The sequence below is a fragment of the Leucoraja erinacea genome, chromosome 13 (assembly GCF_028641065.1).
Source record: "Leucoraja erinacea ecotype New England chromosome 13, Leri_hhj_1, whole genome shotgun sequence".
Classification (NCBI taxonomy): Eukaryota; Metazoa; Chordata; class Chondrichthyes; order Rajiformes; family Rajidae; genus Leucoraja; species Leucoraja erinaceus.
The window spans coordinates 1850552-1876800 of NC_073389.1; the positions used below are offsets into that span (position 1 = coordinate 1850552).

Sequence of the window (26249 nt, forward strand, 5' to 3'; positions counted from 1 at the left end):
GGGAAGAAACCGGAGCACCCAGAGGAAAGCCACGCGGTCACAGAGAGATCGTACAAACTCCACACACACACTTCTTTAAAAATCAAAATAAACTTTATTCAAGTAACAAATGTGTACAATCCAGAAACCGTGCAAAACATTTGTCCGACATCATCGGAGACTTTTCATACATTCAATACTATTTACACAAATTACACAGTTTCACCCCACACCCTGGCCACACATGTGGCCTCATGGCATAGAATCCTTTCCCTTATTTTGAGGGGTGTCTCCAGTCTCCACCACGCCCTGCCCCCCATGTCCAGCAGCAGAAGGACCCTAGACTGTGGTTCTCCCCCACAGAGCCTTGGCGTTGGCTGCACCCAGCTTCAGTGTGTCCCTCAGCACGTACTTCTGCAGTCTACAGTGGGCCAGTCGGCAACATTCCCCAACGGACATCTCGCTCTGCTGGGAGCTCAACAAAGCTCGGGCAGAACAAGGGACTTCTTTCACCGAGTTGATGACTGTCCAGCAGCAATGTGGTCCGTCTCTGAATGCGTCCCTGGGAACAGTCCGAAACTCAAAGAGTCCTCTATGACGGAGCTGTTCGGAATAAATCGTGATAGGAACCCATGCAAACCTCTCCAGACTCTCTTTGCAAATCGATACTCTGTAAAGAGGAGGGCAACCGTCTCCTCTCCATAGCAGCCGTCCCGAGGGCAGCGTGCGCTGGTATTGAGGTTCCGATGGTGCATGAAGGATCTAACTGGGAGGGCTCCCTTCACCGCCAGCGAAGCCAGCTCTTGGTGCTTGTTGGTGAGTTCTAGCAATGAGGCATTTCGCCAGACAAGTTGCACAGTCTGCTCTTGTAACCACATGCCGTATCCATGGAGTCATTTCCCTGGAGGCCATTCCGTGCTGACCACTGCCCGATGGACTTGTGGTCAAAGGTGTTGGTCCGGAAGAACCTTTCCATGAACGATAGATGGTGCGGCAATGTCCGGCTGACTGGCACATTGCATGGCATCTGTGCCATGCAAATCCTTTGCAACACTCGTGACAGGTAGAACCTCAGCAGGTAGTGACACTTGGTGCCCACGTGCCTTGACTCTACGCTCCACCTGACACAGCCACAAATGAAGGTGGTCATCAGGGTGAGGGCGACATTGGACACGTTTTTACCCCCGTCGTCTGCCGATGGCCCGGGTGATGCTGAGGAGTAAGAGGGAGGGACGGGCCAAGTACTGCAGCTCCGAGGGCAGTTCACACCTGATAACCAAATATTTCCCCATTATAGAGCCGCTTCCACAGCTCCAGATTTTTTCCTACCTTGACTATCTGCTCCAGCCAATTCTTGCCAAACGCCTCAGCCCCCCCCGAAGCAGGCTTAATGGTGAAGGGGACGGAAGATCGGTCGGGCCAGTTTGCCAAAGAGCATGGCCTCACTCTTCCTGCGGTTCACCCTGGCTCCCGTGACTGACTCAAACTGGTCACAGATACTGATCAAGCTGCAGACCTAACCTGGATCCGAGCAGAAGACGGCGACATCATCCATGTACAGGGAGGTTTTGACCTGAGTGCCCCCACTGCCTGGCAATGTCACTTCTCTTATGCTCACATCCTTCTTGATGGACTCGACAAAAGGTTCTATACAACAGATGAACAAGACAGGGGAGAGAGGGCAACCCTGCCTGACTCCAGACCTGACGGGGAAGCTGTCTGATTCCCACCCATTGATTTGGACTGCACTACAGATATCAGTGTAGAGCAGTTGGATCCAATTCCTCATTCCCTCCCCAAATCCATTTTGGATAGCACATTCCTTATGCACGTGTGTGATATCCTGTCAATGGCCTTCTCCTGGTCCAAGCTGACCTGTCCTGCACATAGGCAATGGGATCTCTCAGCAGTGCCAGGCTGTCTGAGATTTTCCTGCCAGGTACAGCACAGGTTTGGTCCGGGTGGATTACCTGTTCTAAATCAGACTTGACCCGGTTGGCGATGGCCTTAGACAGGATCTTATAATCAACGTTCAACAATGTTAATGGCCTCCAATTCCTTATGTCATTCATTATAAGGCTGTTGATCAGCCCTGTGAACCTTATGGAAGAAGAAGCGTGAGCACATCTCATCCTATTCCACATGACGGACCCTGGATCAGAAGATGATATTGTAGGATTCAGAAGTAAAGAGCCAATCTTGCGGGCCATTCCTCCCTCACATCCACCCCACCCACACTCAACACTCGAGGTCAAGATCGAACCCAAGGTTCTGTCGCCGTGTAGTAGCAGCTCTACTAGAAGTGCCTCTGTGCCACTCAATTAAGAAACATTATGAAAACCATGTTAATATCTTCTTCTCGTATCTGTCACAATCTCTTTTCCTTGGCCACTGTTTCCATCCTTCCCTCTAGTCACACTCATACTTTCAAATTATTTGCCACAGAAACTCTGACCACATTCCATAAATGGGGACATTTCCTCTGCGTCTACTCAAAACCCTCCTTGTAAAGATCTCTACTAGGTCATACGTCAACATTTTGCTTAAGGGGAAAGAGATTTGCATGTTCGGCCTCTCCTGATGAGTATACCCTCACGTTTCTGGTATCACACTGACGTAGTACATAGAACGGTACAGCATAGGAACAGGTTCTTCAGCCCAAAATGTCTGTGCCGAACAATGCCAAATTAATCTATGTTTCCCTGCCTGCACGTGATCCATATTCCTTTGTTTTTTTCAAGGTTCCAGCATATGCAGTTCCCCGTTCCTCCAAATCCCTTTTACTTATCTGAACTCTACTTTTCCTCTAACAGGATCCAACTAGGAATAATCGGCCTGAAAAAGAGTCTCGATTCGAAACGTTACCTATCCATGTTCTCCAGAGACATTGCCTGACCTATTGAGTTACTCCAGCATTTTGTGTCTTTTTTAAAGTCAAGGGACTTTACTAATTAGTTTTCTAGTCAGATTGATTTGAGGCAATTCAGAGTAAATTCATCTTCAGTGCCAGTAATCTCAATAAATAGAGACACTGAGCCATTTAGTCTTGGAAAAGAAGCATTTGGGCAAATGTCTTGCAACAAAAACACTTATGAAGTGGATGCAGGAAATGTTCAGCTAAGTAAATCATTGGAACAGAGCTAAGAGTTACAGGTTTAACCTACTAAAAAACTTTGCCTCTTTACAGCTCCCAGAAAATGCCACCTTGTGCAAAGAATGATTAAATGTGGATGACGGAAAATTCTTGTGCGGGTAACATTGGCATCTTGTACTGATGAATTTAGATGGAGTAAATGGTCTTGCTGAATTCTGATTATTTTGTTACCCTGATTCCCTTCCCACCAGCTGCACCATGTTAGAATTCATCGTGAATACCATCCACATCCTTAGCTTGGCGAATCAATGGGGAATCCCCATTCTAATATTTTTAGAGACCTTTGCCTCTAACTGCTCTACGGTTGACTGCATGGTTGACTGCATGGTTGTTTACTTCTAAACAGAAGGAAGTTTTCAGAATGTAGATTGTAGCTTTCCTGCATAACTTTGTTGGTGCTACAGCACTCTGGGATATTCTTAAAAGGGCATAAATGTGTTTCAGTAACTACACGTATTACTTTCACCATTTTTACCATTTCATCTGCGTGAATTATTTGGACATCCCAGATCACAGAAACAGCGTGGGCCTTGCTGTCTAAAGGAGAAGAGATTCCATTGCTACTGATGGCTAAACTGCTCAAGTTTCAGGTCCTGTGGCTCAAACAGAAAGACCTTCAAAGTAAAGGCCTTGAAATGAAAGTAAGTTTACTTAATGTTACGGGTTTTGTTTTTGGCTTAAGCGTCTTCATGTGAAGTGAATGCAAAACAATTGTCATTGTAAGTCATCCGAAGCTTAAGTATTACCCAATTAACCATGGTTACAATGGTTACTTTTGCTACTTGAGAGTAATATTTTGCATATCATCCATAATATTGATAGTAGTGTTGGGTTTTGACAAATCTCCACTGAAAGCCAATATCAGACCAACTAGACTTAAGTGGGACCTGTTGGGTCCCAACTTCACATGGAACGGCTGGTCCCCAAACGCAATATTCCACTTCTCCACCAATTCCAATACACACACACACACACACACACACACACACACACACACAGACACACAGACACACACACACACACTCACACAGACACACACACACACACGCACTCACACACAGTCATACACACATTCATACACACACACACACACAGTCTCACGCACACATACATACACACACACATTCACACATGCACATACACACACACACACACACACACACACACACACACACACACTGACTCACATACCATATATATGACAGTAAACTTTCTTGAATCTACTCACACGGCTGAGCGTGGCCTCTCCACTGTGGGGCTTCCGCAATCAGTGGCACTTCCGCAATCAGCGCGACCTCTGCACTCACCGGAAATTTCGCAATCAGTGCAACCTGTCCAGTAAGCGGAAGTCATAAAATGAGCTGGACTTTTGGACTAAAGACAGTCGGACCTAATAAAGCATTTATTCCTTCCAAACACAGTCAGACCTAATAAAGCATTTATTCCTTCCAAACACATTCAGACCTAATAAAGCATTTATTCCTTCTAAACACAGTTGGACCTAATATAGCATTGCAGTTTCAAGCACAGGCAGGGCAACAGGCCAAACAACTCATGGCATTACCATTTCATTTCATTTCCAATTAAGCATTGCACTTTCAAGCACAGGCAGGGCAGCAGGCCAAACAGCTCACGGCATTGTCGTTAAGGGCTAACAAATTATTTATTGCAAGTGCATTGCAGACTGATTCACAGCTTGATTCACAGCTTAGAATGACAGTCGTGGCCTCTCCCTTGCGATCTTGCAGGGTGACTCGCGTCCAGGCATCCGGGATTTCATAGTCCTCCCCCCCCCCCCCCCCCCCCCCCCCCCCCCCCCCCCGGCCCGCCAGGAAGGGGGTGTTACCTTCATCGTGGTGATTGACAGGCGAGAGGACCAATCAGCTGATCTCAAGGTTTTTTAAACATAACTTTTTTATTTTTCATCGATGGGAAAAATCCTCAAGGCTGGCTCAGTGGAGGTGGACTGTGAGTAAGATGGCCAAAAATCACAACGATACAGGGTAGCGTTTTTTCTAAAATCAATATACAGTGCAGACAGGAAGTAGTTAAGATCAGACTTTTAATTATATAGATGTGAGCAATTTGCATCACAAGTATGTATCATTGGACAGGTACATGGATAGGAAAGGTTTAGAGGGATATGAGCTGCACGCAGGCAGGCAGTGTAGAAGGGGCATCCTAGTCATCATGGGCAAATTAGGTGAAAGAGCATGTGCCATACTGGTTAGTATGGCACTATGACTAAGCAGTCATGCGCAACGTGATTTATCTTTTAAATAAAAAACAAAGTGCTCAAGTAACTTAGTGGGTCAGGCAGCACGTCTGGAGAGAATGGACAGGTGAAGTTTCGGGTCGGGTCTCGTCAGTCTGATTGTAGAAAGGTGAAGAAAGCTGGAAACGTGGGGGCGGCAACTGGTAGGTGAGGGCAGTTTGATTAGCAGATGGCAGAAGTAAATGACAAAGACTAGGAATGAAAAGGAGACAAAAGGGTTTTGGATAAGGTGAGAAGAGGAGGAATGACATGTAAAGCCAGGGAGAGGGACACAGGAGGAAAGGGACTACAAGGGTGTGCCAAAAAGTGGTGGACTGCCCAGTCCATCACAAGTAATGAACGCCCCACCATTGAAGGAATCTATGGGAGGCGCTGCCTCAAAAAGGCAGCCAACATCGTCAAAGACCCACACCACCCCTGAACCTCTCATTTCACTTCTGCCATTGGGGAAAAGATTTAGGAATCTGAATATCATGACCTCCAGATTCAGGAACATCTTATTCCTAAAAAACAACATCACAAACACCAACTAACCTTCAAACTATGAACTGTCTTGGGGCTTTGGGCTTTTGTTTTGTTTTTTGTACTAATTTTGCTGCAAGTAAGAATTTCATTGTTCCATGTCAGTACATATGATAATTAAACTGTCTGGACTCTTGAATCAATAAAGTGCCCCTAGTGTGCAGGGAGTGGGTGAGAAAGTGGGATAACAGAACTAACGTGAACGATGTTCGACGTGGACCCAGTGAGCCGAAGGGCCTGTTACCATGCTGTACCTTTCAATCAACTAATCAAAGTAATAACTTACTCCAACTAATTTAACATGAAAAATATTTCTGTTTTTAAATTTCACTTGCATTTATTGAGCCATATATAATACTAGACTAAGTTGGGCCCCATTCTCCCAGTGTAATATTCCACCACTCACCCATAGCCCCCAACAGCGCAGACGCGGCTGAGGGGTTCCCGTTGTGACACCAGAGATCCTCGTTGTGACGCGAGTCATGGCAACTCTCTATCAACTGTGCCTCGCCATCCCTCTTCCTACCCGTATCTTCCTCTATTCCCCCTCATCCCTCAGCATTCCCGCCCCCTCCTCTTCACCCTCCCTCTCCTTTCCCCTCTCCTCCTCCCCTCCCCACTCCCATCCCTCACCTCTCCTTCTCTCTCCTTTCCCGTACCTTCAGTCCCTCCTTCCCTCCATAACCCCTTTCCCCTCCCTACCCCCCTCTATCTTCCTGCTCCCCGAATCCTCACCTCCTACTATCCAACTCCCCCATTCTCTCTCATCACCTCCCCACTGCCCTCCTCTCCCTTTATCCCCCACTCCCTAGCTCCCCCACTGCACCCCTCCTCTCCAACCCCCTCTTCGCCCACTCTCCCTCCTCTCCTCCCCCACATCCCCCCCCCCCTCCCTCTTCCCTCCCTACCCCTCTCCTCTCCCTCTATCCCCCTGCTCCCCCACTCATCACCTCCCCCTATCCCATCCCACCCCACACACAATGAAAATCACAATTTTTTTTAATGAGACCTCCCCCCTATCCCACCCACCCCAACCCACCCCCCCCCACCCAACCCACCCCCCTCCCCATAACAAAAATCGGGATTTTGCTTTAAAATAACATAACACAATATTAGCCATTAATGAAATCAGAAAAATTTGGTTAAAACTGAGTTTTTTTTTTAAATCGTGATTTATTATGTAAACGAGATTCGGGAACCCATTGTGAAGTCATTGTGATGTCGATGAATGCGGCTGACAAGCAGGGCAAGTGGAAAAGTGGTTTGAAAAGTTTTTTTTGTAAAGTTTAAAATATCAATAACGTAAAATATAACATCAATCCGAACTAAATTTGTTTTTGTTACATCACAGGACAATGGTGAGTAAGGTGGGCCAAATATTGTAGCGCTATTGTGTACCGTTTTGGCGAGGTTTTGGAATATCACACACATGCACACACGCAAAAAAAACAAGATGAGCGTTTTAGTAATATATAGATAGATACAGGAGGTGTCATTTGGTGTAGGAAGGAGCTGCAGAGGCTTGAGTAACTCAGCGGGTCAGGCAGCATCTGGAGAAAAGGAATAGGTGACGTTTTGGGTTGGGACCCTTCTGCAGACTAATTTGGTATAATTTGCTGCATGTTGGTGGCAGAGCTTTATAATAATCTGGTTTGGTTTTGTTTAGTTTAGTGTAAAGATACAGCGCGGAAACAGGCCCTTCGGCCCACTGGGTCCGCGCTGACTAGCGATCCCTGCACATTAACACTATCCTACACCCACTAGGGACCATTTTTACATTCATCAGGCCAATCAACCTACAAACCTGTACATCTTTGGAGTGTGGGAGGAAACTGATGATCTCGGAGAAAACTCAAGCAGGTCTCGGAGAGAACATACAAACTCCATACAGAGTGCACCCGTAGTTGGGATCGAATCCGGGTCTCTGGCGCTGCATTCGCTGTAAGGCAGCAACTCTACCGCTGCACCACCATGATCGCCCTGGTGTCAAAGACATTTTGAAATTTTAATCCATTTCCCTTTTTTCTTGGCACAGGCTCCAGGAGAGGAAGAGACAACTATCTCACAAAGTGCTGGCAAGAAAAAAGCTGACAGAAAGTCTGCAAACAAAGGGAAGGCCAAAGTGGAAAGGAAATCTCCTGAACCACCAGTACCCAAAAAGACCACCAAACTATTGAAGCGGGGTGAAGTGGAGTTTATAGATAGATGCATTAGTAAGTCTCCATTCATAATTATATGCAGTGTAGAAAAGTAACACTGAGCATCAATGGAAAATAACCCGAATGTACTTCAAAATATGAATTGTCTTTTTTGCTGCAAATCACTCTTCATCCTTGGGGTGTATTGAGACTGGGATATCTAAGTCACTACATTGGAGTTGCAAGGAACAGCCAATGCTGTTGTGCAAATCTTGTGCAAAATACAGTTCTGGAGGAATGCAGAAGGTCAAGCAGCATCTGTAGAAGAAATGGACAGATGATGCATTGGGACCCTTGTTTGGTTAGAATTTAAATTTGTTTGGTTTGGTTTTAAGATGTTTTGTGACCATTCCTCAGACTGATAGTGCTGTTTCTGGGTATAACCGTGCATAGTTCCTTGAAGGTGGAATCTCATATAAATAGGGTGGTAAAGAAAGCTTTTGGTATGCTAGCCTTTATAAATCAGAGCATTGAGTATAGAAGCTGGGATGTAATGTTAAAATTGTACAAGGCATTGGTGAGACCAAATCTGGAGTATTGTGTACAATTTTGGTCGCCAAATTATAGGAAGGATGTCAACAAAATAGAGAGAGTACAGAGGAGATTTACTAGAATGTTGCCTGGGTTTCAACAACTAAGTTACAGAGGTAGGTTGAATAAGTTAGGTCTTTATTCTCTGGAGCGCAGAAGGTTAAGGGGGGACCTGATAGAGGTCTTTAAAATGATGAGAGGGATAGACAGTGTTGATGTGGACAAGCTTTTCCCTTTGAGAATAGGGAAGATTCAAACAAGAGGACATGACTTCAGAATTAAGGGACAGAAGTTTAGGGGTAATATGAGGGGGAACTTCTTTACGCAGAGAGTGGTGGCGGTGTGGAATGAGCTCCCAGTGGAAGTGGTGGAGGCAGGTTCATTGGTATCATTTAAAAATAAATTGGATAGGCATATGGATGAGAAGGGAATGGAGGGTTATGGTACGAATGCAGGCAGGTGGGACTAAGGGAAAAAAGATTTGTTCGGCACGGACTTGTAGGGCCGAGATGGCCTGTTTCCGTGCTGTAATTGTTATATGGTTATATGGTTATATGTAGTAACTCAGCGGGTCAGGTAGCATCTCCGAAGAACATGGATAGGTGACGTTTTGAGTCTGGAGAAGGGTCCCGGCCCAAAATATTGCCTCTTCATGTCCTCCAGAGATGTTCTCCTGACCCGCTGAGCTTAGTTTAGTTTAGTTCATTATTGTCACGTGTATCCAGGTACAGTGAAATACTTTAGTTTGTGTGCAATCCTGGCAAAGTAAAGACTCCAGCACTTTATGTCCTCTTGTGTAAGCCAGCATCTGCAGTTCCTTGTGTCCGCAACTTGATTTCTAACCCATTTCAGAAAGCAGTTGAGCAATTCCATCCCATAAGTAAAAACTAAAGGAAATTAGTGAACCAGACGATTTTCCATCTTAATTTCAGTTTTAACTATTTAATTGAATTTAAATTCCCCATCTGCCCAAACATATTTGAAGGCAGCTCCTGATCATTAATCCAGTCCTCCAAATCCCTTTCTCCCAATTCCTCTGTTTAGGCTGCGTCTTCTCCCGAGATGAGGTGTTCCACACCAAGACATCTGTCCCCATTCTTTAGGGAAAAGGGGTTCCCTCTTCCATCATAGATGAGGCCCTCACACGGGTCTCCTCGTTACCCCGCAGTTCTGCCTTTGCTCCTCCTCCCCCCAGTCACAACAGGGACAGTCCCCCCAGTCCACACATCATCCACCCCATCAGCCATCGTATACAGCACATAATCCTCTGATATGTTCATTATCTCCAATGGGATCCCATCACTAGGCACATTTTCCCATCTCCATCCCTTTCTGCTTTCCACAGAGACCATTCCCTCTGCAACTCCCTGGTTAACATGTCCCTTCCCAACCAAACCACCCCCTCTGCAAGTACTTTTCCCTGCAACCGCAGGAGATGCAATACCTGTCGCTATACATCCTCCCTCGACTCCATCCAGGGACCCCGATAGTCCTTTCTGGTGAGGCAAAGATTCACTTGCACCTCCTCCAAACTCATCTACTGTATCCTCTGTTCCAGGTGTGGACTCCTATACATTGGCGAAACCAAGCGGCGATCGTTTCGCTGAACACCTCTGCTCAGTCCGCCTAGGCCTGATCTCCCGGTTGTTAAACACCTTAACTCCCCCCATTCCCACACTGACCTTTCTGTCCTGGGCCTCCTCCACTGTCAGAGTGAGGCCCATCTCAAATTGGAGGAACAGCACCTCATATTTTGCCTGGGCAGCTTACACCCCACTGGTATGAGCATTGATTTCTCACTTCATGTAACCCTTGCAACCCCCTCTCTCTCCAACCCTCCCCAACCCTAGTCATTGTACTAGTTTTACCGTCATCCTGTGAATTCCTCTGTCTGTATACTCATTGTCACCTATCCCACAGCCAACAATGGACCATTGTGAGCTCCACATTTCCTTGATTATCTTTGCTTTTTGCATATCTTCCATTCATTTCTCTGGTACTGTCTATATCTCTCATTTCCCTTTCCCCGGACACCCAGTCTGAATAAATGTCTCGATTCGAAACGTCACCTATTCCCTTTCTCCAGAGATGCCGTCTGGCGTGCTGGGTTACTCCAGCTTTTTGTGTCAATCTTTGTTGTAAACCAGCATCCTTCCTACATCTCAAAATGATTAGTCCAATAACATTCTGCTGCAATATCTGCCTTGCAATTGAAGGAAACGATGCATGATATGAGATCAGACAGGAAGAGCTGCCGTCACATTAACATTTTTTTTCTTTATAGATGACGAGCCTGATGATGGTCCTCATCGCTACATCATCATTCAAGGTTTCCAAAATCTTCAGCTCCTCCTCCTCTTGGGAGAATTAGGAATTGATATATCTGCTGTAATAAAAATCCGTTATGAAAGGAATAAGAACCCTCCGAAAACGGACATTATTGAACCTGAGGAGCAAATCCCTGAGATACTTGAAGGTCTGTTTGTTGCCCTTTCTGAGGTCAGATGCAGATGAGATCTGTCTGATTAATAGGATTTATTATTCATAGGGATAGGTTATCTAGTAATGTTACAAAATTTTGAGATTTTAATAATCAAGTCTGCAATTTATCCCATCAGATAAAGCATAAAAAGAAGTTAAATTTGACACATAATTCACTTTCATATCTTCAGTATTTAAAAGGTTATGGCCATTTTCATACTCGGAAATTAGCATCTTGTTCCCTATTGCTTTTGCATTGACTTAACACAAAAGCTGTGATCGAGGACAGTCAAAAGCCCATAACTTTCTTAAAAATTAAGAGAACTGAATGAAATTTTCAGTTATAGTAGATTGAAGCATTCTGAAACAAATATCAAACATCTTACTTGGATGACCTTAAATTCAAGCATATAATTAGTTAATTACCTAATTGTAGTCAATTACAAAATTGACCATTGTGACAGAAATAGTAATAAACACCCAGACTGCCTTGAAAATTCAAAAATGTGGTATTCTCAAGATCAGAACTTTAATATTATTGTAATATATGCTGTAAGTCCATAACAGATAGGTAAATAAATTAAAATTTCTAGCAATAGACCAAGTCTTTATGGAGAAGATCAGTTGCTAGCTGGTACATTGGCATATCATAATCAGTAGCATCATCATACTCCTCAGATTGTAACCAATAAGCAACTCTGTACACCTTGTTTTTCCTCAACTTTTCAATTTTGGCATTGTAAACTACAAGTTTTTGCTCTTCAAACCACACATGACATGCCTTTCTGCCCACTACTTTCCCATTAAGAATGTCCTGTAGATTCCATTTCTTAAGAAAAGGATATATTTTTTAAATAGCCTAAGTATCCAAATAACAAACTAATCCCATTCACACAAGAATTCACAATATAACATGATTTTTAAATCTCACTAACATGAATTCATATGCCAGATGGAAGGAATTTGATGTTTAATTCCCATAAATTAATCAAGAAACATCCACTAAATATAATCAAAATTATTATTTTTGTGCACAATACATGGGACTAAAACTGATATTTAGTATAAAAATATTAACTGTGGGTAGACAATAACACAAAAATAACACAAAAATGAAGACAATAAATTAAAATAAAAAAAGATGCTCTATGACATGATTGTCCAAAAAAAAGAGCATTTAAATCATCTTGCGAGTGGATTTTTTTGGAACACGATCGATTGGAACGTTGCATTTGAAGTGAATTTGAACTCCATATCGGCAGCAAAAACACTGCCGGTTCGTATGGGACCCAAATCACATTTTCGCAGCGTAAAATTTGATTAAAGCCATCCCAAGAAGCACGTTCATATGTAAAATATACGACTTGCCCGTTATTTCGTCCCATTCATGCGATCCGTCACGTTGTAGGCATTGAGGGCGTTAGAAATCACTTTTTATTTTAATCAAATTATTAAATTGTCTCGCGATTTAAAAAATTGGGAACGGAAGTCGGATCGATTTTTATTCAGCAGCTAGCAGCCCGAGGAAATCCACCTCCGACATGCACTAGAAAACTCGATTTTAATCCCGTCCCCCTCTAAAGTCGCGCACACGGCCAGTGGGAGAACTGCAGCGCCGCTGAAGGTAAGTTTGGTAACATCGTTAGGTTATCTGACATAGTAAAATATAATGCCAAAACCATTGGGGTGTAAACTACCAATGCGGCATGCACGGCACTGACCCTTCGGCCCAACTTGCCAACATGCCACATCTACCATAGTCCCACCTACTTGGCGTTTGGCCCATATACCTCTAAACCTTTCCTAATCATGTACCTGTTCAAATACTGTATCTTCTAAATGTTGTTATAGTACCTGTCTTAACTACTTCCTTTGGTACCTCTGCGTGGAAAACGTTGCCCCTTGGTTTTCTATTAAATCATTCCTCTCTCACCTTAAACCTATGCCCTGTGGTTCTTGATTCCCCTACCCTGCATAAAAGACTGCATCTCCCCAGCTTCATCAGCCTCAGCCTCACACGCTCCAAAGAATGAAGTCCAACAATCGTAAGAAACTTTCCACCAAAACAAAGGTGTCTATGTCCATAGGGCAGAGATGTAAAGTGATACAGACTTAAGGGGATTTGTGGAAAAATGTATTGTAGTCACAGGGTGATTGCATTCTGGAATCCAAGGTGAGAAAATGGAGGCAGGTGCTTCAACGACATTTAAGATGCATTTAGATGCACACTGACTCACCGAAGCATAATCATCTACAGACCAAGTGCTGGTAAATGGGATTAGCATTGATAGGGACTGTATGGTCAGCATGTGTGGAAGAAACTGTTTATTTGCAGCATGATTACGAGTCCATGACTCTATGTTCAGTTTGCTCAGAATATTAATGTATCTTTTTTGGAAACGGATTTACCAAATGGCCATAAAAGAAACTGCAATTACTGGTTAGTAAAAAAAGGTACAAATGCTCTAGTAACTAAGCGGGTCAGGCAGAGAGTCTGAAGAAGGGTCCCGACCCAAAATGTTACTTATTCATGTTCTCCAGAAATGCTGCCTGACCCACTGGGTTTCTCCGGCACTTTGTGTCTTTTTTTTTTAAACCAAAAGCCCCGTGTATTGTAATCCTGATAAGTGTGGAGTGATGTGTTTAAGAGCGGTGGGGAGTGCAATAAGACACCACCACAAATGTAAAGTATCCTTAAGAACATGTATAACACATTTCTTTCAAAATCATTGCTGTTTGTAGTTACTGAAGCAGAGATAGAGCAGAAAGAGAAGGCCATCAAAAGTCTGGAATTTTTTTGGAACTACTTGGAGCCAGTTCTGAATAGTGGAATTCTTGGATCTAAACTGTTTGATATTGCCAGACTCCAGTGTACTGTGAGAGAGGATATGTTACCAGATGATTGGACTGATGATACAAAGGTCAGTATCAACTCAAAATGCAATAAAAATTAGTAATCAAGTAGTAAAATCTTTATTTCGCCCAGGTGGGCGTGGCCATCGCTTACAGTATGTAAAATACAGACTATACAGAGTCACTCTGTCCCCACACAAAGAGGTAATGTTCAAGCAGATATATTTATACCCCAATTAAGCAATACTTTATCTTACAGAGCATTGTACATCCTCTTGCCTGTTAAGATTGACAGGTTCTTCTGAGAGAGGAAAGGTTAGCCCATATATGGTTATGCTAAATAAGCTATTTTTCTGCAGATTCAAGCACTCTTGTTTTTGACCTTGTTCATCGATTGTTTGTACATTGCAATCAGTAGAGCAAAGGGAAAGAACCGTTGTCTGAACATTCTTCTGATTGTTTATATCTATGATATAAATATTCATGTATTTGTGCTGTTATCTCGCCAGTGTTATGGAAGAAGGGCAAAAACATTGTTAGTGTCATAGGAGAAAGGTGAAAGCATCCATTTTATTGCTTCTAAATCTACAGCTGAATCCACTTTTAAATCTTTAAACTTTCTCATGCGTAACTTTGCCGGTAGGTGCGCACAACAAATTCAAACTATAATTGAAAAATATTGGATATTTTCTGTACTTAATCATTAACTGAAGCATTCTGTCAGTTTGCATCACAGCTTCCTTTGGGAATAACTCTGCCAAAATCACAAGAAATTGGGGAGAGTTGCAGAAGTAGCCCAGTCCATCACACTGACCGGACTTCCTGCCATTGACACCATCTATACCTCATGTTGCCTGGGAAAGCAGCCAACATAATCAAAGCAAAAGTGCTGGGGGTAACTCAGTGGGTAAGACAGTATCTCTGGAGGACATAATCAAAAAATTGTCCCACCCTGGACATTCTTTTTTCCTGCTTCCATTGGCAGTTGATACATAAACTTGAAAGTGCACACCACCAGACTCAAGAACTGCTTATTACCATCAGTTATCAAGTTTCTTAATGGTCCTTCCGTAAGCTAGGATACTGTCCCATTCGCCTCTACCCCATTGTGGACATTGGACATTGTCTCCAGAACTGATGCACTACAATGCCGAGAACTATGTTCTGCACTGTGTATCTTCTCCTTTGCTCCACCTATTGTTCTTGAGTTCGATTTGATCGCATTTATGACACTCTACGACACTATATCCAATTGGGTTGGATAGCATGCACAACAAAGCTCGGTAAACCTAATAAACCTAAACCTAAATAATGGAAGACCTGTCGGCACCTATTCAAGAAAATATATGATTCAGATTCAATTGACTGAAAGTGTGGAAGTTCAGCACAGACATTGTGATGTACTATGTGTTCAAGAAGGAACTACAGATGCTGGAAGATCGAAGGTACACTAAAATGCTGGAGAAACTCAGCGGGTGCAGCAGCATCTATGGAGCGAAGGAAATAGGCAATGTTTCGAGCCGAAACCCTTCTTCAGACTGATGGTGGGTGGGGGGGAGAAGGAAGGAAAAAGGGAGGAGGAGGAGCCCGAGGGCGGGGGGGTGGGAGGAGACAGCTCGAGGGTTAAGGAACGGGAGGAGACAGCAAGGGCTAGCAAAACTGGGAGAATTCAACGTTCATGCCATTCGGACGCAAGCAACCCAGGCGGAATATGAGGTGCTGTTCCTCCAATTTCCGGTGTTGCTCACTCTGGCAATGGAGGAGACCCAGGACAGAGAGGTCAGATTGGGAATGGGAGGGGGAGTTGAAGTGCTGAGCCACCGGGAGTTCAGGTAGGTTATTGCAGACTGAGCGGAGGTGTTCGGCGAAACGATCGCCCAACCTCCGCTTAGTCTCCCCAATGTAAATCAGCTGACATCTAGAGCAGCGGATGCAGTAGATGAGGTTGGAGGAGATACAGGTGAACCTGGAACGACTGCTTGGGTCCTTGAATGTAGTCGAGGGGGGAGGTGAAGAGACAGGTGTTGCATTTCTTGCGGTTGCAATGGAAAGTGCCCGGGGAGAGGGTGGTACGGGAGGGAAGGGAAGAATTGACAAGGGAGTTGCGGAGGGAGCGGTCTTTGCGGAAGGCAGACATAGGGGGAGATGGGAAGATGTGGCGAGTGGTGGGGTCACGTTGGAGGTGGCGGAAATGGCGAAGGATTATTTGTTGTATTTGCCGGCTGGTGGGGTGAAAGAGGTACCGACTGGCCATCCACCGGCATACCCAGCAATTCTCCAACCGGGCACTGAGATCCACCCTGGTCGCGATGCGCCGGCACCAGCAGGACCTCACATCGACAATCCCTGAACTTCAGGCCTCACTAACCCATACCTGCAATGGACACCAATTATATTTAATCCACAGGAAGATCCACCACCAGGGCATCGGAAATGTCCTCGTTCTTCAGGGAACGGGGATTCCCCACTGCCACCATAGATGAGGCTCGCACCAGGGTCTCATCCATACCCCGCAACACTGCTCTCTCTCCCCATCCCCGCACTCGCAACAGAGTCCCCCTAGTCCTCACCTTTCACCCCACCAGCCAGCAAATACAACAAATAATCCTCCGCCATTTCCGCCACCTCCAACGTGACCCCACCACTCGCCACATCTTCTGATCTCCCCCTATGTCTGCCTTCCGCAAAGACCGTTCCCTCCACAACTCCCTTGTCAATTCTTCCCTTCCCTCCCGTACCACCCCCTCCCCGGGCACTTTCCGTTGCAACCGCAAGAAATGCAACACCTGTCCCTTCACCTCCCCCCTTGACTCCATTCAAGGACCCAAACAGTCGTTCCAGGTGCGACAAAGGTTCACCTGTATTTCCTCCAACCTCATCTACTGCATCCGCTGCTCTAGATGTCAGCTGAATTACATCGGGGAGACTAAGCGGAGGTTGGGCGATCGTTTCGCCGAACACCTCCGCTCAGTCCACAATAACCTACCTGAACTCGCGGTGGCTTAGCACTTCAACTCCCCCTCCCATTCCCAATCCAACCTCTCTGTCCTGGGTCTCCTCCATTGCCAGAGTAAGCAACACCGGAAATTGGAGGAACAGCACTTCATATTCCGCTTGGGGAGTCTGCATCCTGGGGGCATGAACATTGATTTCTCCGAATTTTGTTAGTCCTTGCTGTCTCCTCCCCTTCCTTAACCCTCGAGCTGTTTCCTCCCATCCCCCCGCCTTCGGGCTCCTCCTCCTTTTTCCTTTCCCCCTTCTCCCCACCCCCCGATCAGTCTGAAGAAGGGTTTCGGCCCGAAACGTCGCCTATTTCCTTTGCTCCATAGATGCTGCTGCCCCTGCTGAGTTTCTCCAGCATTTTTGTGTACCTTTGTGATGTATTATGTTCTAAACCACAAGGTTCGGTAGAATGCTTGAAGTGCCATGCGCAATGATGCATTGGTTTTCACCTCAGGCCGGTTTCGTGATGGATGAGAGGCTGTAAATATTACCAGATTTAAAGAACTTCTCATTAATTTCCAGAAAATGTCTTAAATTAAACATTAATACAAACTATTTGAATAACTTGATTTATTCCCCACTAGATCTATTGAGTTATCCTCAAATATAATTTAGATGGTCCCTGGTAATATTTCCATCATGCCTTTTGCATTTTAAATATGAAGCTTGTTACAGTGTTGCATGGCTAGTAATGTTTGCCTAAAGATTTCCAGTGATTTTTTTGGTTTCCTGCTTTCTCTTCCCTTTGTATTTCATTCCTAATAATCACACCATGTCATTGTCGCTGCTTTAAAAAATACACTGATAAATATTTAATAATTGTTGACTCCATTAATTCTGTCCATTTCCCTCCAGCTCAAGAGTTCATTTTATTCGTTAAACTCCAAAGCATAATGACAGGTTTTCACACTGCACATCTCGTATGTGTATGTGACAAATAAACTTGACTTGACTTGACTGTGATGGTAGCTGAATTTAGTTTAATTCAAGATTATTCAGTGGTGGAGGATGTTGTGCTATTCACCAAAGCATTGAAATAATCTAAATAAAATCCAAACCAAATTGTTGACAGTTCTATTTGCCCCCATTACATGAAGGCTGTGGAGGCTTTGGGGAAGAGGTTTACCAGAATGTTGCATGGATTAGAGGGTAGAAGCCACTGGTTTATACACTCATATAAGTTGCACAAACTTTGATTGTTTTCTCTGAAGCATGGGAGGCCGAGGAGAGACCTGATAGAAATACAGTATATTAAATGATGAGAAACATCAGACCAGTTTTTTCCCAGGGTGGAAGAATCAAAGACTAGTGAGCTTTGTCATAAGGTAAGAGGGACAAAGATTGAAGGAGATGCATGGAACATGCAGCCACGGGTGGTGGTGGAGGCAGATATAACAGTGGCGTTTATGAGGCTTTTGAATGTTCACAGAAAGATGCAGGGAATGGAGCGATACGGATCACGTGCAGGCAGAGGAGATTAGCTTCATGTGGCATCATGTTCAGCACAGGCATTGAGGGCCGAAGTGCCTATACCTGTTCTGTAATGTTTTATGTTTAAACCTATGTCATTGTGAAATTTTATTTTTTACGACTGTTTACATCCTGTATGTTGTGGCATTTTGCCATTAACACCTTGCTGAATTTTCCTTGGCATGTTTTTTAAATACTTTTATTTATTTCTTGTCAGGTGGAGCTGGGTGCAGCAATATTTGAAGATATTGCTACCATGATATACGATTGTGAAGAATGGAGACGACAGTATAAGAATTATGTGCTCAATGTCAAGATGATTACAGTCCCAGAAGCTTCAAAATATGAAGAGGTAAAGCAACATATCAAAAATGTTCTATTGCAAATGAAATGAAAGGAAAGGAAAGGAAAGATCCAGCATAGAAACGGGCCCTTTGGCCCACCGAGTCCATGCGGATCATTGATCACCCATTCACTAGTTCGATGTTATCCCACTTTCTCATCCTCTACCCACAGACTAGGGGTAAATTACAGACTCAATTAACCTACAATCCCACATCTATTTGGGATGCTGGAGGAAACCGGAGCACCCGGAGGAAAGCCGTGTGCTCACAGGAAGTACGTGCAAACTCCACACAGACAGCACCCGAGGTCAGGATCGTACCCGGGTCTGTGGCGCTGTAAGGCAGCAACTGCCCGATGCACCACTGTGCCACCCTGATTCACTTTATTATTTTCTGTTAAATATTTTGATTATATTACCCAAATTATAAATGCTGATTAAAATTTTAAATTATAGTTTTCATATAATTTAAATAAAATTATCATTAGGTAATGGAGTCAATGAATTGCAATGTCAGACTTTTAAGGAAGTCGTTCAGAATACACAGAACAGATGCACTCCAATCAGAAATAATTTTTCTTTAAACATTCTTGACTTCATATATTTGTACTTGATTTAGGAGCCAATGTGAACATACGTTGGTTGTAAGCCGTGCAAAAATGCAAAGAAAATAGGTGGGAGGTACTGAAATAAATTGAAAGAACCAGAATGCAAGAAACGCTATGATGGTTAAACATGGCCATAATATGATCAATAAAGCAGTTAAACCGGGATTAAAGATGAATAAAACAGTGAGATAAAGCAGGTGAAATTCCGTGAGTTACTCTTGGCTTTAAAGCACTTTGTGTTTGTTACTCCTACAGTTGCTTGGACTTCAGACTCCTATCAGCAGGTTGAAGCAATCCTCAGTCCAATTGTCACTTTCTCCCGAGCCAGGTATCTGATTCATTATGTTGTGTGGTTAACATCTTTTAATTAACATTTCCAGTTGGTGAAAACCACCAATTCTTTTTTGCTTTTTGAACATAGGTAATGAGTTCCTTCAGTGATTCATCAGCTCCAGTCCACCAACAGCAAAATGATGCCTTGTTTTTGATTGGAGAGTTGATCTAACATCGCCGTAGTGTGGGTAATGGTAGCATTGGTGTACCCAGCAGCCAAAAAAGATTCATGGATAGGTGATGTTTTGGGTCGGGACTCTTATTCAGACTTCTTGAGTCCGAAGAAGAGTCCCGACCTGAAATGTCACCTATCCACGTTCTCCAGAGCTGCAGCCTGACCCATTGAGTTACTCCAGCACTTTGTGTCCATTCCTGTAAACCAGCATCTGCAGTTCCTTGGTTCTACATCTAGCCAAAAAAGATTTGTCCATGCTGCATGTTGTCACTGGCACAGAGTCATGCTTAAACTCTACAACAGAGACGAACCCTTGCAACCTGGGTCACATCCCTCACAAAGACTCCAGCACACAGCTTAAGGGTGAGAGGGGCAAAATCTCAAGGAGATGTGTGGGACAAGTTTTCTTTACACAGAGGATGGTGGGTGCCTGAAACACACTGCCAGAGGTGGTGGTGGAGGCACATACGATAGTGGTGTTTAAAAGGCAGTCAGATAGGCACATGGAAATGCTGGGAGATATGGATCCCACGCCGGCAGAGGGGATTAGTTTATCTTGGCATCATGTTTGACACAGACATTGTGGGCCAAAGGGCCTGTTCCTTTATCTTCTTTGTTCTAAATGAATCCAGCACATCCCAGCCTGACCCACATCTGAATGTTCTGGCAGAAAATAGGCCTGATGCAAGCTTAATGCATATCGTTAGCTCCCAACAAGCTCAGGTCACACAGCTAGGCCCTACTCTCAATAATCTTCAGAGTTTAATTTTGTGCTGTCTTTAACTTCTTATAGTTAGCTGGAGGGGAAATACATTTTTCGAAGAGTAATTTCTCAAGGGAAAGGGTACAGTTTATATATAGGCTGCACGGCAGAAAGCCATTGGACCTGCCTTCACCATAGCAATGATCAATGAAACGGACGAAGGTTTTGTTGCACCATGAGGCCATGATTTATCATTCTGCCATGTGGTATTTTCCCAACGTTAGTTCATTTGATGTTGAAACAGGGAACAAGTATCTCGGGCCTTTGTCCACTCATCTGCCTATCAACCCCCCCCCCCCTCCCCCCTCACCTGTATTCACCTATTACTTGCCAGGCTTTATCCTACTGTCTCCTTTATTACAGCTTTCTTTTCCCCACCTCCCCACCCCCCAACCACAATCAATCTGAAAAAGGGTTCCAACCAAGACGTCACCTATCCATGTTCTCCAGAGATGCTGCCTGACCCGCTGAGTTACTCCAGCACTCTGTGAAACGTCACCTATCCATGTTCTCCAGAGATGCTGCCTGACCCGCTGAGTTACTCCAGCACCCTGTGAAACGTCACCTATCCATGTTCTCCAGAGATGGAGCCTGACCTGCTGAGTTACTCCAGCACTCTGTGAAACGTCACCTATCCATGTTCTCCAGAGATGCTGCCTGACCCTCTGAGTTGCTCCAGCACTCTGTGAAACATCACCTATCCATGTTCTCCACAGATGCTGCCTGACCCGCTTAGTTAAATGTGGCCCTTGTGGCTAAGGGGATCAGGGGGTATGGAGAGAAGGCAGGTACGGGATACTGGGTTGGATGATCAGCCATGATCGTATTGAATGGCGGTGCAGGCTCGAAGGGCCGAATGGCCTACTCCTGCACCTAATTTCTATGTTTCTATGTTATTCCAGCACTCTGTGAAACGTCACCTATCCATGTTCTCCACAGATGCTGCCTGACCCACTGAGATGCTCTTGTGCTTTGTGTCTTTTATTAGTTAATTTGAGTAAGATGGTTAATACCTCCATATTTTGTGCTAGTTTCCAAGAGGAACAAAATCGAGACATGTTAAAACCTTTTCACAACTTAAAGCCAGCAGACCAATGTCCAATTTTGTGTACTCACTTTTGCATCTCTAATATTCATGTACATTACTTTAACAGTATTCTGTATGAACATTCACAACACCACAACCTCACCCAATTTTTATCTCATACCACTCTGCTTTCTTTATAATCTAATGCTGCTGCACCAAACATTAAACTCTCACTAGGTACACAAAAATGCTGGAGAAACTCAGCGGGTGCAGCAGCATCTATGGAGCGAAGGAAATAGGCAACGACTCGGGCAGAAACCCTTCTTTAGACCCTTCATTTGCAAGTGCAGCATTTTAGGAGAAATGGTATCACTGTATTTTTTTAAATCTGAATAGTAAAGGGCAAATGATTGTGATTATTTCAAAGTTTGTTTTCATTAATTCCTATGCACACTACATTGCAAACGTAATAAATAATTGTTTTGTTTTAAATAGACACTTCAACATACCAACAAGTCGATATGAGGTATTATAATGATCTAATGAGCCTAATACCCCTGGAGAGTCTCTCTGTGCCTTTAATATTACACTGTGTGTTGGAACAGGTTTGTATCTGAATTTAGTAACATCATTGCACATTGTTAGCAAACCTTGCCTATTGTCTCACTATTGTCTATTGTCTCACAGAGAGTTGTGAGTCTGTGGAAATCTCTGGATGCTTTCAAGAGAGAGCTAGATAGGGCTCTTAAAAATAGCAGAGTCAGGGGATATGGGGAGAAGGCAGGAACGGGGTACTGATTGGGGATGATCAGCCATGATCACATTAAATGGCGGTGCTGGCTCGAAGGACCGAATGGCCTACTCCTGCACCTATTGTCTATTTTCTATTGTCTTTCTTTGATACCATACACAATTTAGGGTGGCACAATGGAACAGCTGGTGGAACTGATGCCTCACAGCGCTAGAGTTCAATCCTGTCCTCATGTGCTGTCTGTGTGGAGTTTGAACGTTCTTGCTGTGGCCAAGTGGGTTTCCTCTGGGTGCTCCGGTTTCCTCTCATGTGTCAAAGACGTGCAGGTTGATTGGCTTCTGTAAATTGCTCCTGGTGTGTCGGCAGTGGGTGGGAAAGTGGGATTACATAGACCTAGTGAAAACAGGTCTCTGTTGGCTCATTGGTCGAAAGGGCCAGTTGCCATGCGGCATCTCTAAACTAAATTAATTTGAGTTGATGTTTCGCTATATGATATTTATTTCAATAACGAGGTGTTCGGAGCTTTATCCTAAACTGATGATAATTTTGTAGGAATGGTTAGCCTAATTAAGCTTTTAATCATTTATATTTGGTTCTCAAGATTTAAAGAAAGGTTTTGGTGAAGGAAATGTGGGAGGAACGTTGCATTATTTTGTCACTGTGTTGAAAACACACAAAACTTTTAGTTGAGGTCCAAAATGATGTTGGTAATTTGTCTTGTGTGATGCATCATTGTTGCTTCCTTGACATTATGTTACTATATTTTAACTGTATTTTGTATCACTTTTTAAAAATTATTAAAATGTTTTAGTTGAATTTTTAACAATGTTACCTTTTTAAACTTTGTCAATTGCTTAATCTTTAATAGTATTTATATCTTTATGATAGTCAGAAACATTGATAGTTTTCTTTGATTATTGAAAGTCGGCAATGCTGGTGGGATATCTCTGGCTGTCCTCAGTTTACAGAGGAGTTTTGCTGCCAAGAATTTTTGTGGGGCCTTTCCTGAGTCCTAACTTCTGGGTCCATCTGATGCAACAAGATGGGCATTTCAATATTGTGGGAATGGCAAGAGAGGGCAACAGGTTCCACAAGAGAAATCTAGCATGTGGACTAATTTTTGTAGGTACTTTGGATGTTCCTTCTGTCCTCAGAAACTGCATTTTACAATAATAGAAAGGTCCTGACCCGAAATGTCACCTATACATATCAACATCCCCATAACTTCTTCATCCAACTAGCCAGGATGAATGGGTCCCAACCCAAGCAGTATCCCATCCATTTTCGCCAGAGATGCTACCTGATTCACTGAGTTACTCCGGCACCCTGTGAAATGTCACCTATCCATGTCCTCCACAGATGCTACCTAACCCGCTAAGTTACTCCAAGCTCTCTGCGAAACGTCACCTACCCATGTTCTCCAGAGATGTTGCCTGACCCGCTGAGTTACTCCAGCACTTTGGTCTATCTTTAGCTATTTTAACAGGTGCACATAGAGTTGAGAGTCTGGAGAAGTGTCCCGACCTGTATCGACACCTAACCATGTTGTCCAGTGCCACTGAGTTACTCCAGCACTTTGTGTCTTTTTTTATAGCTGACCAAGGCTTTGTCTTTTTTTATAGCTGACTGAGTCTAATAGAACAAATGATTTTGCCTTTATAATGCAAAATATTTCACCTTTTTAATGTTGGAATATAAATGATCGGCATAATTACCCTTATACCTAGAATTTGATGTGAATGAAGTAACTGTTGCTCTGAGAGAGTTTCCAAACACTTAATGAACATTGATGACTGTGTTATGTGCAGGTTGTTGCAACGGAAGAAAATCTAACTCCTCCATGTGAAATTGTTCCGAAACCAAGAAAAGATGGTCTGGAGCAGAGTCTGGTAGATCATTTAATATCGACTGTGCTTAGTCTCTCCATATCTGAAGCTGAGAAAAAGGTACCAAAATGCCAACATCTCAAAACAAAAAATGCTTGCTCCATAATTCACGTCATTTACTGTATTCTCATTTAAAGTGCCATGTAGTGCTAAAGTGTCATACAGTGCTAACAAAACGTATTCTAAAAGTCATAAACCCATACAGCATTGAAAGAGGTGATGCTGACCAAGATACCTTCCTGAGCTGTTGCTGTTTGCTTGCAGTTGATCTGTATCCCTCTCCACCATTACAATCCACTGTGTCTTCTAAATGTTGTCATTGTGCCCATCTCTTGCACTTCTTCTGCCAGCTCATTCCTTATATGTACCAACCTCTTTGTAAGGTCTCCTTTAAATCCTACCTCTGTCACTTAAATCCTACCTCTATAGAAACATGGAAAATAGATGCATGGATAGGTCATTCAGCCCTTCGAGCCAACACCGCCATTCAATATGATCATCGCTGATCATCCAAAATCAGTGCCCCATTCCTGCTTTCTCCCCTATTCCATTAGCCCGAGGAGCCACTGTATCTAACTCTCTCTTGAATACATCCAGTGAATTGGCCTCCACTGCCTTCTGTGGCAGAGAATTACACAGATTCACAACTCTCCCGGTCAAAATGTTTTTCCTCATCTCAGTCCTCAATGGCCTAACCCTTATTCTTAAACTGTGGCCCCTGTTTCTGGACTCCCACAACATCAGGAACATTTTTCCTGCATCTAGCCTGTCCAATCCCTCAAGAATTTTATATGTTTCTATAAGATACCCTCTCATCCTTCTAAAGCCCAGTTGATACATTCATTCATATGTCAGTCCTGCCATCCTGGGAATTAACCTGGTAAACCTACACTGCACTCCCTCAATAGCAAGAATGTCCTCCCTCAAACTAGGCGGCCAAAATTGCACACAATACTCCAGGTACGGTCTCACCAGGGCCCTGTACAACTGCAGTACCTCCTTGCTCCTATACGCACATCCTCTGGTTATGAAGGCCAACATGCAATTTACTTTCTTCACTACCTGCTGTACCTGCATGCTTACTTTAAATGACTGATGAACAAGGACCCCAGGTGTCAAGTCCCCTTTTCCTAATCTGATACCATTCAGATAATCGAAGGTAGACACAAAATGCTGGAGTAACTCAGCAAGACAGGCAGTCCAGGCCTCTTCAGTCTGATGGTACACAAAAAAGCTGGAGAAGCTCAGCGGGTGCAGCAGCATCGATGGAGCGATGGAAATAGGCAACGTTTCGGGCCGAAACCCTTCTTCAGACCCGGCCCAAAATGTTGCCTATTTCCTTCGCTCCATTGATGCTGCTCCGCCCACTGAGTTTCTCTAGCTTTTTTGTGTACTTCGATTTTCTAGCATCTGCAGTTCCTTCTTAACCAATTCTTCAGTCTGATGAAAGGTCTCGACCCGAAATGTCACCATTCCTTCTCTCCAGAGATGTTGCCTGTCCCGCTGAGTTACTCCAGCATTTTGTGTCTACCTTCGATTTAAACCAGCATCTGCAGTTCTTTCCTACGCCTTTCAGATAATAATCGGCCTTCTTGGTCTTGCCACCAAAGTGGATAACCTCACATTTATCCACATTATACTGTATCTGCATCTGCCCACTCACCCAACCTATTCAAGTCAACCTGCAGCCTCATAGCATCCTCCATGCAGCTCACACTGCCACCCAGCTTTGTGTCATTCGCAAACCTGGAGATACTACATTTAATTCCTTCGTCTAAATTGTTAATATATATTGTAAATAACTGGGGTCGCAGCACTGAGCCTTGCAGCACCCCATTAGTCACTGCCTACCATTCTGAAAAGGCCCCGTTAATTCTTACATTTTGCTTCCTGTCTG

The 26249-nt window shown here is 43.9% G+C and overlaps 1 protein-coding gene across 2 annotated transcripts in view; it reads left to right on the forward strand.

Moving 5' to 3' along the window:
- Positions 1-26249, forward strand: part of spag17 (sperm associated antigen 17) — a 207179-nt gene that overhangs the window by 14599 nt on the left and 166331 nt on the right. For both annotated transcript variants that reach the window (XM_055644261.1, XM_055644262.1), the window contains exons 6-13: positions 3643-3774; positions 7966-8143; positions 10944-11135; positions 13883-14061; positions 18684-18818; positions 19673-19745; positions 22211-22320; positions 24275-24412. In XM_055644261.1, the coding sequence (XP_055500236.1) occupies positions 3643-3774; positions 7966-8143; positions 10944-11135; positions 13883-14061; positions 18684-18818; positions 19673-19745; positions 22211-22320; positions 24275-24412 (1137 nt within the window). The remainder of the gene's footprint in view (positions 1-3642; positions 3775-7965; positions 8144-10943; positions 11136-13882; positions 14062-18683; positions 18819-19672; positions 19746-22210; positions 22321-24274; positions 24413-26249) is intronic.